Source organism: Manis pentadactyla, chromosome 11, assembly GCF_030020395.1.
Source record: "Manis pentadactyla isolate mManPen7 chromosome 11, mManPen7.hap1, whole genome shotgun sequence".
In the NCBI taxonomy this organism is placed as follows: domain Eukaryota; kingdom Metazoa; phylum Chordata; class Mammalia; order Pholidota; family Manidae; genus Manis; species Manis pentadactyla.
In genome coordinates, this window is record NC_080029.1 from 8,418,613 (window position 1) to 8,434,389 (window position 15,777).

At 43.4% G+C, this 15,777-nt stretch overlaps 1 protein-coding gene across 2 annotated transcripts in view; it reads right to left on the reverse strand.

Moving 5' to 3' along the window:
• Window positions 1–13,542: 13,542 nt before the first annotated feature.
• Window positions 13,543–15,777, reverse strand: part of AK7 (adenylate kinase 7) — a 77,267-nt gene continuing 75,032 nt past the window's right edge. For both annotated transcript variants that reach the window (XM_036882356.2, XM_036882355.2), the window contains exons 17-18: window positions 14,079–14,237; window positions 13,543–13,784 (exon numbers count right to left, since the gene is read on the reverse strand). In XM_036882356.2, coding sequence (XP_036738251.2) covers window positions 13,746–13,784; window positions 14,079–14,237 — 198 coding nt within the window. In that variant the 3' untranslated portion in view covers window positions 13,543–13,745. The remainder of the gene's footprint in view (window positions 13,785–14,078; window positions 14,238–15,777) is intronic.

Genomic DNA, 15,777 nt, shown 5'->3' on the forward strand with positions numbered 1-15,777 from the left:
GCTTCCGGCGCATTGTGAGGCCCCGGCGTTCTGGCCGCCCGAGGTCACGGAGGGTGCGCTTCCCTTACAGCGGCGTCTTTGGCTGTGCTTGGGGGGAACTGAGGCCCCCACACGTCCCCCCCGGCCCGGGCGGCTCCTGAGCCGGTGCTTTGGGTTGTAACTAGTTACGCAACCTCTTCCCACTTTCTGCAAAGTGAATATGATGCCTGCTTCCTAAGGTGTGGCGACTGTTAAATGTGATAGTGGAAGAGGGGGGTGCTTGTCCAGTCTGGTGCGGAGGTGCCATTAGTGCTCCCCTCCTGCCCCACTCACTGGAGAGTCCTCCCGCAGCGGAGCTTTTTGCCTGCTTTATCCACTAATGCATTGTACACTGCGCTCAAGGAATATTTGAATGAATCAAGTTGCAGAATGGGACTCCGATGACAGCGAAGTCTGGAAGGCCAGCTAATTCTACTCTAACAAAACGATGCACGGAATCGCTTATTGATACAGCTGCCTTTCGATAGAAACATCAATACAGTAACCTTTGGGACTTTAGCAAAGGCTGTTTCGGTCAGTTTTCCTGTGGCTGAGTTTTGCAGCCCTTCATCTATCCCTGGGGTGGAACCCGTGAGTCAGCCTCCCACCCGCAGCATAAATTTGAGAAAAAGAGCGCCTGAGACAAACCGAATTAGAACGCGTCGTAAAAGTGTCACACAGAAGGCTAACGGAGGGGCAGGGGCGGAAGGAAATCAAATAAATACGGGAAATAAAGTTTCTAAATTATGTAAATATGTTAATGAAAACTTGTATAGTCTCAGAAAATTTGAAAAATGATTTCGCTTTCTTCACGGAACATCTAGTAAGACTAGCGTTCTAGCACGTACTTGTAGTGGGAAAAGCACGGGCTGTAAACCTGCACTTGCCAGTACTGTAGCCCTTTGTCACATGTGCTTTTGAGCACCTGCTAGGAAGCTAGTCCATCTAAACCCGAAATAAACAGATTTTGGAGATCTTAGTCAAAGAAGAGTGTGAAATACCTCACTGATGATTGTTTATAATCATTAGGTGTTGCAATCGTATTTTGGATATATAGTAGTTTTTTATATACAAAGAAAATTTATTAAAAATAATGCCACATTTCTTTTAAAAATGGGGCTACTAGGAAGTTGTATACATGGCTGATTGGAAGCCAGATTTGTATTCAGTTCTCAATTCTTTTACTTATTCTCTTATTCTTGTCATCAAGATGGGGGTCCAGTTGCAGACCTGTTCTTAAAAGCTGGAAAATCTGAAATCCGGAGAAATCAATAAAATACATGAAGGCTGTGGTCTTAAAATTTGCTCATAAAGGTAGGCGCTGATGATGTACGTTATGAATTAAAGAATGAGAACTTTTGAGCAGATGGCTGTCCTCTGCCTGGCATCTCAGAAAACAGTGAAGTTCCATGATTTCAGTCTGTAGTTGCTTCACACCATTTTTGTGTCAGCTTTCCACAAAATGAGACAGCTAGATAGCCAACTAAGACCTTAACATTCTGGAGAGGTGGAGACATAATAAAACTGAAAACAGACCATGGAATTGGATTGGGAATGAGAATGATGAACAAAATAAACCAGGTGATAGAATTTTGGGGGAGATCAACTTTGGGGGTCAGACAAGGCCTCTCAGTAGCTGACCTTTGAGGTGAGACCTGAAGTCATTCTGAGAGATTCTGAGTTTTATCTTTTTGTGAATGGGGGACCTATGGAAAGTTTTAAACAGGAGTGAGATTACATTTATATTTTTTGAAAGATGCGCAAAGGGTAGAAATGAATTTGAACTGGGAGGTTTGGAAGCTGAAAGGTGACACGGCTCCTTGCTGTTGTTCAGTAAGAGGTGATGAAGCACAGAAGGGACCAATTCAAGAAGTAGTTAGGAGACACAATCCTTGGTGAAGGGGAGGAAGAAGACAAGATGATTTCAAAAGTTCTAGGAAGGGTAACAGATCGGATGGGGCTACAAGTAAATGAAATGGGAAACAGAGCAGGAAACTGGGTGACTGGATGTGATCGTAAGTATTTTGAAGTGCCTGTAGGACCTTGGGAAATTCTGTCAGGCAACTGAAGGCATGTTTCAGGAGCTGGGAAGTCAGAGTTAGAGACAGATTATAAATTCTGAAAGCAAGAATTGTGTCTTGGACTCATGCTTCAGTACTGGAAGGGCCATAGATACACCCAGTGACTACAATGTAATACAACTCAAGTTTCACAAATGACTAAGGAGCTACATGTTGACACTGAGATAGGGCAGGGAAATGGGACAAGGGTCATGCCATTGTAAAATCTACTTAATCTGAGAAAAAGGCCCAGATTATTCCTTAATCTATATGTGGTTTTCCTCTTCTTCCAGTCCCTTAACCAATTAACTTTGTAACCAGGACAGGAGATAGACCTCAGAATTGTAAATGAACATGTGGATAAAGAATACCAAGATCTCCGATAAAGGCTTGACGTCCAGAATATATAAAGAGCTCACATGCCTCAACAAACAAAAAACAAATAACCCAATTAAAAAATGGGCAGAGGAACTGAACAGACAGTTCTCCAAAAAAGAAATACAGATGGCCAACAGACACATGAAAAGATGCTCCACATCACTAATTATCAGAGAAATGTAAATTAAAACTACAATGAGGTATCACCTCACACCAGTAAGGATGGCTGCCATCCAAAAGACAAACAACAACAAATGTTGGCGAGGCTGTGGAGAAAGGGGAACCCTCCTACACTGCTGGTGGGAATGTAAGTTAGTTCAACCATTGTGGAAAGCAGTATGGAGGTACAACAAAATGCACAAAACAGACTTACCATTTGACCCAGGAATTCCACTCCTAGGAATTTACCCTAAGAATGCAGCAATCAAGTATGAGAAAGATCAGTGCACCCCTATGTTTATCGTAGCACTATTTACAATAGCCAAGAATTGGAAGCAACCTAAATGTTCATCGATAGATGAATGGATAAAGAAGATGTGGTACATATGCACAATGGAATACTACTCAGCCATAAGAAAAGGGCAAATCCAACCATTTGCAGCAACATGGATGGAGCTGGAGGGTATTATGCTCAGTGAAACAAGCCAAGCGGAGAAAGAGAAATACCAAATGATTTCACTTATCTGTGGAATATAAGAACAAAGGAAAAACTGAAGGAACAAAACAGCACCAGAATCACAGAGCTCAAGAATGGACTAACAGGTACCAAAGGGAAAGGGACTGGGGAGGATGGGTGGGTAGGGAGGGATAAGGGGGGCGGAGAAGTAAGGGGGTATTAAGATTAACATGCATGGGGGGGTAGGAGAAAAGGGAGGGCTGTACAACACAGAGAAGGCAAGTAGTGATTCTACAACATTTTGCTATGCTGATGGACAGTGACTGTAAAGGGGTTTATAGGGGAGACCTGGTATAGGGGAGAGCCTAGTAAACATAATATTCGTCATGTAAGTGTAGATTAGTGATACCAAAAACAAAACAAAGCAAAACAAAACAAAAAAAGGGCAGTTCCTGTGTGGTAACCTCCAATGAGTTCTACACAAGGGTATAAAGGGCATATAAAAGTGTAGGCAAAGGGTCTGTTTGCGTTTATACAGAAGATCAAAGCCTAATTGGGCTACCCCGAAAATGAACTAAGATACGATATGAAAGAGAACTTCCAACATCAGCACTCTCTGGAAGACTCATGCCAGAAGATGATCATCAAAACACCCCAACAAAGATCCACGCACTGCTACAGATGTAGATGCACTCATCCCACCAGCTCCTGGACTTGCCATGGGAATGAAGGAGATATCTAAGCTGGCCTGTGCATACAGTAAAACAACAAATTGGACTGGATCTATACTGTTGGAACTCAACCAAGAATTAGGAGAAGTGCAAATTGTAGTGCTCCAAAATCTTACAACTACAGACTATTTACTGTTAAAAGAACATAAGGGATGTGAACATTCCCCAGGAATGGGTTGTTTTAATTTGTCTGATTTCTCTCAGACTGTTCAAGTTCAGTTGGACAATATCCACCATATCATAGATAAGTTTTCACAAATGCCTAAGGTGCCTAACTGGTTTTCTTGGTTTCACTGGAGATGGCTGGTAATTACAGATATGCTTTGGTTATGTAACTATACTCCTATTATGTTAATGTGTGTGCGCAATTTAAGTAGTAGCTTAAAACCTATACATGCTGAAGTTACTCTACAAGAAGATATGTCAAAGAAATAATCAATCTTCCCATGTTTTCTTCCGCCTGCTACTTCTATAGCTTTTCTTCTTCCTTCCTAATTACAACCCTTAAATAGAATTCGTGCCTCATATCAAATTTACCTAGTATCATAATTCTTCCAAGTGGTAAAGATACCTCAAGACAAATGCTGGGCATAGAAGCTACAGAGCATAAATATGCAAAGAAATAAAAAGCTAACCATTTCAAACAATAAGGCTTCTCTCTCACTTGCCAACTTTACATTTCCCTGTATGGCCCCAGAAGATGATTGGTTAGCGAGAGATGGGTAAGATTCCTCAAGGGAGGAACAACCTAAGACAGGCACAGTCACAGGGGGGTCATCAGGTGAGAAATTGGGGATCAACAGAGGTGAGGCTTAGAACCTCACTCCCCCGTTCTGAGAGAAATCTTCTGCATACGTGGATGTTTTATTGCCCTTGTCTAGCTTGGATTAACACATAGTCTACAGGCACACACCTGATCATCTACATCTGCTCTCTTACAACACTAAACTATGTTTTCTACCTTTATCTTGTATCTACCTACCACTCCAGCATTTTATTAAAAATAATAATAATAAAGAGAGAAATGTGGTATCCACATATAAATCAAGTATAAAAACCAAATGAGTATTCATATTTGAACTGTTCATAGTTCATAATGCATGAGCAAAACCAAAAGTTTCTGTGATGACTGCCCTCGTACTGTTCACTATGTAACTTATTCATTATGTAAGAATTTGTTCTCCATGTAAGAACTTGTTTGTTATGCCTCAGAAGATTGGAGACTGATGAAAATTAGGCTTGGGGTGGATTAATGATTGTGCATTGAGCATTGACTCCCCTATACAGAATTTTATTGGCGTTAACAACCATTTGATCAATAAATATGAGAGATGCCCTCACAAAAAAAAAAAAAAAAAAAAAAAGGACAGACTTCCAATGGTAAAATAAATAAGTAACTGGGATGTAATATATAGCATAAGGAATATAGTCAAGATATTGTAAGAGCTTGGTAGGGTGATAGCTGGAACCTAGAATTATGTATATAAATGTTTTGTCACTGTGTTGTACACTTGAAACTAATGTAATGTAATACTGTGCGTCAACTACCCTTCAATAAAAAATAATTATCTAAAAAAAAAAAGAATACCAAGATCGGGATCAACACAGTCACCTAAGTAACCCCATTCTCAAGATAAAACTAGAAAGGAATTATGAATCACCTGTATACGTCATGCCTTATGCTGACCTCTATCCAAAAGGCTCTGTAAAACCCCAAACTCTAAGCCCTTAAGTGCTCCCCCACTTGGACATCATCCACACTCCCATCTGAGTGTGTACTGTCTTATACCAAATAAACTCATGTTGCATAAGCCAATTGCACTTGTCTCTGAACTCTTTTCCATGATAAAGAAAGGAACTCTTCAACCTCCACCTCTGATGGTGAATGTCTTTGTCACTTTGCTATTTCATTCAGCTTTCTAGTCTTAACACAATCCTTTTCTCTTTTCCTGTTTATTTTCAGACCAGTAAGGAAGTGGAAGTTCTTAGAACACAAACTCAGTCCAGTGCTCTGTGGCTCCCCCAGATCCTGGGGTGATAGGGACTTAGTTCCCAAACCCTGAAAATTTCGAGAGGACACTGGATGCGAGGTGACTCTGCCTTCAGGAGTTGGCAAGGGATTTGCCCCATGCCAAGCAGAAGGTCAATGAGCTTCCCTTTCCTCCCTCTGCTCTTCCTTGCTCTCTACTGGCTGGACAGCTGCTGCCATTTGCTGCCACTCTCACTTTAATGAATTCCTTCCTTACATACACTCGTCCATCCTGGTCACTTGTTCTTTCTCAGAGTCAAGAATACTCCCCTCTTCGGGTTGAGGTTTCGTCTATTGCACAGGGAGGGACTTCCCCAGACACAGCTGCCTGACAACACATCCCCAGTGCACAGGACCCAAGTGAATAATTTGAGCCAAGGAAAGTGGAAAGTGAGGGAAAGCCAATCAATCACCAGTTGTAGGTAAAATTGTAACATTTCCAGAATATCTCACCTGGCTTTAGTGCATTTGCATATCCTCAGGGGTGGAGAGAAGTTCATCTCCATGTCAGTGGGTAATTACCGGGGCAACCGAGGGCGTGTCTGAACCTGAGAGTTTAAGGGGAGGAGCTGGCTTACTTACTGGTTTGCTGCTTCTGGAGCAAGAGAGAGAGAGATGACGCTGGACTGCAGTTTGTAAGTAATAAATGGATTTTAAACTTTATTTCTCCCTGATTTTAGTTTTTAGAGGTATTTTGCCCCAGGATTTCCTCTCTCCGGACTTACGTATGGCGGCAGTTGGCAGGATGCCTCTGAACCCAAAATCTGTCATAATGGGTGTGAGTTTTGGGAGGGCTGCTCCTGTGGATGGTAGGGAGGCCTCAGTGGATGCAGCAGCAGAGGGTGCCACTTCACCTGTTATTATCCCCCCAGCTGTGGGGCTTCCAATTTGAGAACCCCTGGTGGGGAGTTGGTCTAGGGTAGAGTACCTCCCAGAGGGGTGGGGCCTCCCCAGAACTGGGGGAGGGTGGAAACACCGGAAGCTGCAGATTCAGCCCCCGTGAGTTGGAAGACTGCTTGGAGACCTTAGGGGGCCGTGTAGCGGCTGACATTGTAGGTTCCCTTTTCATCCAGGTAGTGGAAAATGTTATACAGGAGAAAGAGAGGATCATCGAGAGGGTTAGCGAGGAGAGAGAGGGACTTAGGCAGGAGAGAGACACGCTTCAGCATCGCTTGGAGGAGCTGAGTGATAACCTATGAGATGCTATTAAAGAAGAGAGTTACTGAAAAGGCAGGTCACGCTCCTAGAAGGCTCCTTGGCGGCAAGGGGGGAGGCAGCAGGAAAAGCCCCGTTGCAGGAGGCGGTGGGGGAGGGGGAGGAAAGAGTGGCGCCTTCAGCCCTGGAAATGGTGGAGGAAGAGCTGTTGGTGGAGAAGCCCGAGGGAGAAGAGGAGGAGGCGGGGCCGTTGGCAGGTCTGCTACCCAGGCCACCGCCCGAGGTACCGTCTTCTCCTGTTTAGAGCCCATCCAGCTGTAATTAAGAAAATAAGAACAAAACAACCACGCGCTCCTCGGGGGGAGGAGCAGCCTCCTCCCCAGGTTGGGGAGCACTCCACGCTCCGCCCCTATACCCAGGATGAGCTGGTGGACATGTGCGTCTGGTATAGGCAGAGGCCGTTGGAATCTCTGCCTACATGGCTTTTTAAGTCTCTGGGATATGGGGGTGGAAGACATTCTTGTGTCGGGTACTGAGATAAATAGAAAATGGCTTCCCTGATGACTCACCCTTCCCTCCGGCAGCAGTTGTGAAATGCCCATCACGCCTCAGGGACTCAGACACTCCTGGAATGGCTGACAGCTGCCACCAGGATAGTCTGGCCTAATCAGGGTGATTTACCATATTTTCCCAGTAGTTGGGAAACATATGCAGAGCTCCAACAGGTACTGCGGGAATTGGGTATGAAAAACATCACCTATAATATGGACTCCCAGGGCCCTGATGAGCAGGTGGGTGTTCACTACAGGAATGAGAAACCTGGTGCTCCCTACAGCTCCCACATCTCTCTTTGGGTCCCTAGTGAATACTCTTGCCCCCCCACCTAGGGCACCCCATAAGTGAGGGTACTCGTACTTTAGCAGATCTGGGGGAGGTTGAAACAATGAGGGCACAGAGGGAAGTACGGGCCACGACTGAAAGGAGAAGTGCAAAAGGCTCTGTGAAAATCTCAAGGACCCAGATGTGGGTTGATTTGATAAAGGTTGACGTAGTGAAAGAAAAACTCCATGGGCAGCCCAGTAGAATATTGTTAGAACTGTGACACCAATTAAAGCCAGAGCAGCAGTTCCAGCTGCTGAGGTCCAGGACATGGAAACCAGAGTCAAGGCCTCATGCCCAGCCTGTGTCCCTGCAAAACTTCATGGGAGACAGTACTCAGGATTCACCTGAGCCCTCACCCCCACAGGAAAATGATTGGGCATTGCAGTTTGACTGAGGACAGGGTCAAAGTCCCCACCTTGGGGGACATGGTGGGGACCAGAGGCCACATGTAGAATTAGCAATTCATTGGTCCCCTGTGAATGTACAACGTGTCCTGGCACTGATGGACACGGGAGCTGAGTGTTCTTTGATTCATGGCCACCCTGAGCAGTTCCCCAGGACCCCTGCTGTGATGGCTATGGGGTAAGGCAATTAGAGTGAAGAAAGCCCAAATCTCATTGGAGATAGTGTGTTTACCCCCAAAGGAGTATACCGTGTACATTTCTCCCATCCCTGGATATATTTTGGGGGTAGATATCCTTCAGGGCCTGTGGTTACAGACCACTGCAGGTGAGTTCAGACTGAGGGTACATGTGGTAAAGGCAGTTCTGAGGGGACACGCTAAGCACCCACCTGTAGCTCTGCCCCTACCTCAGTGGGTGACAAATATTAAGCAGTATAAATTGCCTGGGGGGCACAAGGAAATTGGAGAAACTCTACAGGAGTTGGAGAGGGTGGGCATCATAAAGCCCACTCATAGTCCTTTTAATTCCCCAGTGTGGCCAGTGTGAAAGCCAGATGGCTCCTGGCATATGACTGTAGACTACAGGGAATTGAATAAAGTCACACCCCCTTTGCATGCTGCTGTCCCCTCTATCGCAGACATTCTGGACACCCTCAGCCATGAACTGGGAACATATCACTATGTAGTAGACCTTTCTAATGCTCTCTTCTCTATTGACATAGCACAGGAAAGCCAGAAACAGTTTGCCTTCACGTGGGAAGGCCGGCAGTGGACATTCACTGTCCTTCCACAGGGATACCTCCACAGTCACACCATCTGTCATGAACTTGCAGCCCAGGACTTGGCCACATGGAGGAAAACACAAACAGTGCAGTTATATCACTACATTGATGATATTATGCTCATATCTGATTCTCTATTAGATTTAGAAGGGGCAGTTCCTAGACTATTGAACATCTACAGGAAAAAGGGTGGGCTGTGAACAGCACTATGGTTCAGGGACATGGTTTGTGAAATTCTTGGAGGTTTTCTGGTCGGGTAAAACTAAAGTTGTTCCTGAAGCAGTTACAGACAAGGCCCAGGCATTTCCCACCCCTACCACTGTGGCAGTATTACAAGGGTTTTTGGGTCTTTTGGGCTACTGGAGAGTGTTTATCCCACACTTGGCACAAATTCTGAAGCCCTTATACTGGTTGGTATGAAAGGGCATCAGGTGGGACTGGGATGAGACACGTGCAGCTGCTTATACTGCTGCCAAGCGGGCAGTCAAGGCCCCGTGAACTAGATGTTCACGTAATTGAAGATGGTTAGGATGGGGTCTTTGGCAGCGGCTTGAACGGACATGCCAACCTATTGGATTTTGGTCACAATTATGGAAAGGAGCAGAGGTCCAGTACACCTTGATAGAGAAGCAGCTGGCTGCTGTGCACCACGCCTTGCTGGCTATGGAGCCCATCACTGGAACAGCTCTGACCAAGGTAATAACCACCTATCCCATCGCGGGGTGGGTGTGAGACTGAACCCAAAGGCCACAGAGTGGCATAACACAGACACTTACACTGGCCAAATGGGGCATATATTTACAGCAGTGCAGCGCCCTCTCTCCTAGCCCCTTAAGTGGAGAGCTCCAGTGCTTATTGGGGCCTATGACCTATACTAGTGGAAAGCAGGAAGAACTTGCTTTTCAGCCCTTGGTAGCTGAGACTCCTTATCAGGAGGGAAAAGCCCCTATACTGAAGATACTTGGTACACAGACAGCTCTAGTCTTGAGCAGTCCCCAAAGTGGAGGGCTATGGCTTTCCATCCTAAGACTAAGATAATATGGATGGAGGATGGAGAGGGGAAGAGCAGTCAGTGGGCTGAGTTGTGGGCAGTATGGCTCGTGATCACCCAGGAGCCCTCCCCCGACAGTTGTCTGCACTGACAGCTGGGCTATCGGGGCTTGACGCTGCGGCTACCGACATGGTATCATGCCAACTGATGGTTGGTCACCGGCCCCTTTGAGGGCAAGAGTTGTGGCAAGACCTATGGGCCTCTGGTCAGACTAAGACAGTTACTTATCTTGTGTTGTATATCTAGTTGTATATCATGTGACTGGCCATTTGCCTTTGGCGTCCCCAGAGAATGATGAAGCAGACACATTGGCCCAGGTGCGCTGGCTAGAAGGAAAGTCTGCCTCTGATGTGGCCCAATGGCTACATCAGCATTTGTTGCACGTGGGGCAAAAGACAATGTGGGCTCCAGCCCATGGGTGAGGCTTGCCATTGACCTTTGAAGAAGTCAGCAGAGCCCGGAAGGAGTGCCTTGTGTTCTCTAAGAGGGACTTACACCAAGTCCCACAGCAATATGGGACAATAGTAAGGGGGCCAATATCCCTTGTCAGGTGGCAAATAGACTACATTGGGCCACTGCCCATATCAGAAGGATATCGGTATGCCATGACTTGTGTGGACATGGCTATTGGACTATTGGTTGCTTTTCCTGCATGTCATGCAGATCAGCAAACCACCAAGAGGGGCCCGGAATGTCTTTTTGCAGCCTATGGCTGGCCACAAGTGATTGAGAGTGATCAAGGCACCCACTTTATTGGACATGGTTACAAGAATGGGTGCAGCAATTAGGAATAAAGTGGAAATTTCATGAACCATATAATCCTATTGGACCAGGCATGATAGACAGGTACAATGGTTTGTTGAAATCTGGCCTGAAGTTGGACATCAATAGTCCGGGGTTGGTCAGCTCACCTATAGACAGTGCTGCAGCATTTGAAAAAGCGATGGCTGTAAAGCAATCTACAGATTCAATGCAATGCCTGTCAAAATACCAACAGCATTCTTCAATGAACTGGAACAAATAGTTTTAAAATTCATATGGAACCACAAAAGACCCCGAATAGCCAAAGCAATCCTGAGAAGGAAGAATAAAGCAGGGGGGATCTCACTTCCCAACTTCAAGCTCTACTACAAAGCCACAGCAATCAAGATAATTTGGTACTGGCACAAGAACAGACCCGCAGACCAGTGGAACAGAATAGAGAGTCCAGATACTAACCCAAACATATGGTCAATTAATATATGATAAAGGAGCCATGGATACACAATGGGGAAATGATAGCCTCTTCAACAGCTGGTGCTGGCAAAACTGGGCAGCTACATGTAAGAGAATGAAACTGCATCACTGTCTCACCCCATACACAAAACTAAATTCAGAATGCATCAAAGACCTGAATGTAAGTCATGAAACCATAAAACTCTTAGAAAAAAACAGGCAAAAATCTCTTGGACATAAACATGAGTGACTTTTTCATGAACATATCTCCCCAGGCAAGGGAAACAAAAGCAAAAATGAACAAGTGGGACTATATCGAGCTGAAAAGCTTCTGTACATCAAAGGACACCATCAATAGAACAAAAAGGTACCCTACAGTATGGGAGAATATATTCATAAATGACAGATCAAATACAGGGTTGACATCCAAAATATATAAAGAGCTCACACACCTCAACAAACAAAAAGCAAATAATCCAATTTAAAAATGGGCAGAGGAGCTGAATAGACAGTTTTCTAAAGAAGAAATTCAGATGGCCAACAGACACATGAAAAGATGCTCCACATCGCTTGTCATCAGAGAAATGCAAATTAAAACCACAATGAGATATCACCTCACACCAGTAAGGATGGCTACCGTCCAAAAGACAAACAACAACAAATGTTGGTGAGGATGCAGAGAAAGGGGAACCCTCCTACACTGCTGGTGGGAATGTAAATTAGTTCAACCATTGTGGAAAGCAGTATGGAGGTTCCTCAAAAAACTCAAAATAGAAATACCATTTGACCCAGGAATTCCACTTCTAGGAATTTTACCCTAAGAATGCAGGAGCCCAGTTTCAGAAAGACATATGTACCCCTATGTTTATCGCAGCACTATTTACAATAGCCAAGAAATGGAAACAACCTAATTGTCCATCAGTAGATGAATGGATAAAGATGATGTGTACATATACACAACGGAATATTACTCAGCCATAAGAAGAAAACAAATCCTACCATTTGCAACAACATGGATTGAGCTGGGGGTATTATCCTCAGTAAAATAAACCAGGCAGTGAAAGACAAGTATCAAATGATTGCACTCATCTGTGGAGTATAAGAACAAAGAAAAAACTGAAGGAACAAAACAGCAGCAGACTCACAGAATCCAAGAATGGACTAACAGTTACCAAAGGGAAAGGGACTGGGGAGGATGGGTGGGAAAGGAGGGAAGAGGAACAGGAGGCATTACAATTAGCACACATAATATAGGGGGGTGGGCATGGGGAAGGCAGTATAGCACAGAGAAGACAAGTAGTGATTCTGTAGCATCTTACTACGCTGATGGACAGTGACTGTCATGGGGTATGTGGTGGGGACTTGATAATGGGGGGAGCTAGTAACCACAATGTTGCTCATTGAATTGTATATTAATGATACCAAAAAAAAAGAAAATCCAGAACAGCCAAATCCATAGAGACAGAAAGCAGTGTAGTGGTTGCCAGGAGCTGGGAGGAGGGGATAACAGAGTGGTTGCTTAATGAGTACAGGGTTTCATGAAAAAGTTCTGGAGCTAGAAGGTGGTGATGAATGTACAGCATAGCAAATGGACTTCACGCCACTTGATTGTGTGCTTTGAAATGGCTCCCAAGGCACATTTTTTGTTGTGTGTATTTCACCACAATAAAAAAATAGTCCAATTATATTCAGTTTACATTATTTAAAGGGAAGAAATACAGGTGCCATTAAAATAAACCTAAATTCATTTCTCATGCCATGTAATTCTGGGAATTATGGGATTTTTAGAGCTGGAGAAGACCATAGGGTTTGATTGCTTATGCTTACATTGTGAAATTAATTTCTTGAAAATATTCAGCGACTTTTAAGATTATCACAAAACATTAGAATGATTCATCCTGTCACATGAATTTTCCTACCAAGAGGTTTACAGTTCTCTCTGACTCACTGGTTTGGTCACTGCTCCTGAAACTCAGAAAGCAACCTTGCAGAAACCAGTCATGTCCAGTTTACTGTGGCTCTTAATTTATTTCTGTGTCTAACACCATTAGCATTGAGTGCATAACAAATTGGGAAATTTCTTTAGCATACGTGTTTAAATAATATATAGTCTGATTTTCTTCATGCTATAAATTAAAATTAGGGTGCAGAATAGACTAAAAAGGAATGTTTAATCAATATTGGTCCCACAAGCTATTCACATATATATATATCTATCTATCTGTCTTTCAAATAGAATTTTAATGAAGTAGTCACTCATTGCCATATAGCATTTTATAAGGACTCTACTTAATAAAGTATGTGATTGCAGGGAAAACAAAAAAGAATTTTCCAAAAACTGGAGCAGCATTGTTTGAAGCAATTTTTATAATTACAATGTTAAACTCATCTCCATAAAGGTATGTGACATGAGATCTTTAAAGTTTCACTGCATTTCTGGGTTATTCTTGAAGAGATATTCTGCCTATAATTGAAAGAAAGAAAAAAAGACAAATCAACAACTTAGAAAATACAACAAGATGTTAACTAGTCATACACTTGTACTATTAATATCTACAACAGAAAATAAGAGTACATAAATCCTTTACTGTCCAATGAGTAATAAAAATCTAATTATTAACTGTGATGGTATTAGAGGCTATTTCCCAAATAACCAGACACACAATTTCTCTATCCCAACTGAATTTCCATTTAGATTTACGCATATTTTATTTTCAATCTGATATTAAAAAAAAAATAACACACCAAAATCTCTTACCAGAAAATCAACGGGATCATCTGGTCTGACCTTACAACACTCATTCAGGCCCTGCATCAGCGTTGGCATAACATAGGTCATCAAATAGTTTCTCAGGGGAATAGACTGGGCCTCTAGTAATTCTCTTTCTTCTCTTTTCACTTCCTCTAGTCGTTTATTCTACAAATAGAACATTTGTGGGTGAAGTAAACAGTCAGAAAGGGGAGAACACTTTGACACAACTCACCCCAGAGTTCATTAGAAACACATACTGTGTGTTTCCTGCATTATGATGAAAACGGCATTTCCAACCAGCAGAGAAAAGATGTAAATGGCGTCAAGCAACAGCCTAGTCATTTAGAAAATAAATGGGGTCCTACCTCACTTCTTAAACCAAACTGATTTTTAGCTGCCCAGATGAAGAAAGTCAAAGAAAGAAAGAGGGAGGGAGGAAGGAAGAAACAGAGAATTGTTAATAGGACATCTAGAAGGTATCGGTCTGGCGGGTATGTGTTAATTCCCTGCTCGGAATATAGCCCCCCTCTCTTGAGTATTATAATTCTGAATTTCCACTGAGAAATCTCCCTTGTCAGCCTCGTGGCTTAGACAGGACTTAAATCCATCAGTCTAGCCTGCCTCCTGGCCATGGATATTGGTTAAGGCCAGCACATCGGGTACACATAAAGATGGTGCCAACACTGAAAGCAGAGCAGAGAGAGGGATCCTGGGTCCTTGTTCATGTCACCTGAGCCACTACATCAAGCCTCACCTGATGCCTGTCCTACCCCTACACTTCTGGGTTATGTGAACCCATAATTTTTCTTTCTAAGCCATTTTGAGTTTGCTTTTCTGTCCCTTGGAAGATAAAGAGTTCTGATATTATTTATCGGAAAACTTTCCCAGCAAGACAACAAACCCAGATCAAAATGGGAAAAAGATTGATGGTGACAACATGAACACAAAACTTTTTTTGTGGTCAGGAGGGACACCTTAAATGGTGTTAAAAGATAAATGATGAGTTGAGAAAAACGATATACAATATATTACAAAAACCTAGGGTATTATGGGAGTGTACACTATTTGCCAGGCACTGGTTGTATTTTTACATAAAGCAACACCTTAATCACCATAGTCCCTATGAAGTAGTCCCTATTATCATTCTCATTTGACAGAGGGAGAAACTTAGACACACAGTAACTTCATCAGGACTGCATACCTGCAAAGAGTAGAGTGGGATTTGGACTCTCATAGCACAGCTTGGGAGACCCTTAGCTCCGGGGCCATTCTTGTTTCTATTACACTACTTTCTCAGGAGTTGTCCTTGCAAAATAATAAGAAAAGGACACACAGCCCAAACATGGACAGAGAAAACATGCAACATAAGAAGAAATATAAATGCCTGCCTGACGCAGGTATTTATTTGTGACGAGAGAAATGAACACTACAACGAGATTAGTTTTGTTTTGGCATGTGTGAGCAAAATTGAGGGTTGGAGGAGGTGTATGGAAACACACTGGTAGACAAAACATGAACTAGTTTACCCTTGCAGAGAGTAGTTTAGAAATGTGTATCAAAAATTACACCATGGACAATATCCATCATATCATAGACAAATTTTCACAAATGCCTAGGGTGCCTAACTGGTTTTCTTGGCTTCACTGGAGATGGTTGGTAATTATAGGTCTGCTTTGGTTATGTAACTGTATTCCTATTATGTTAA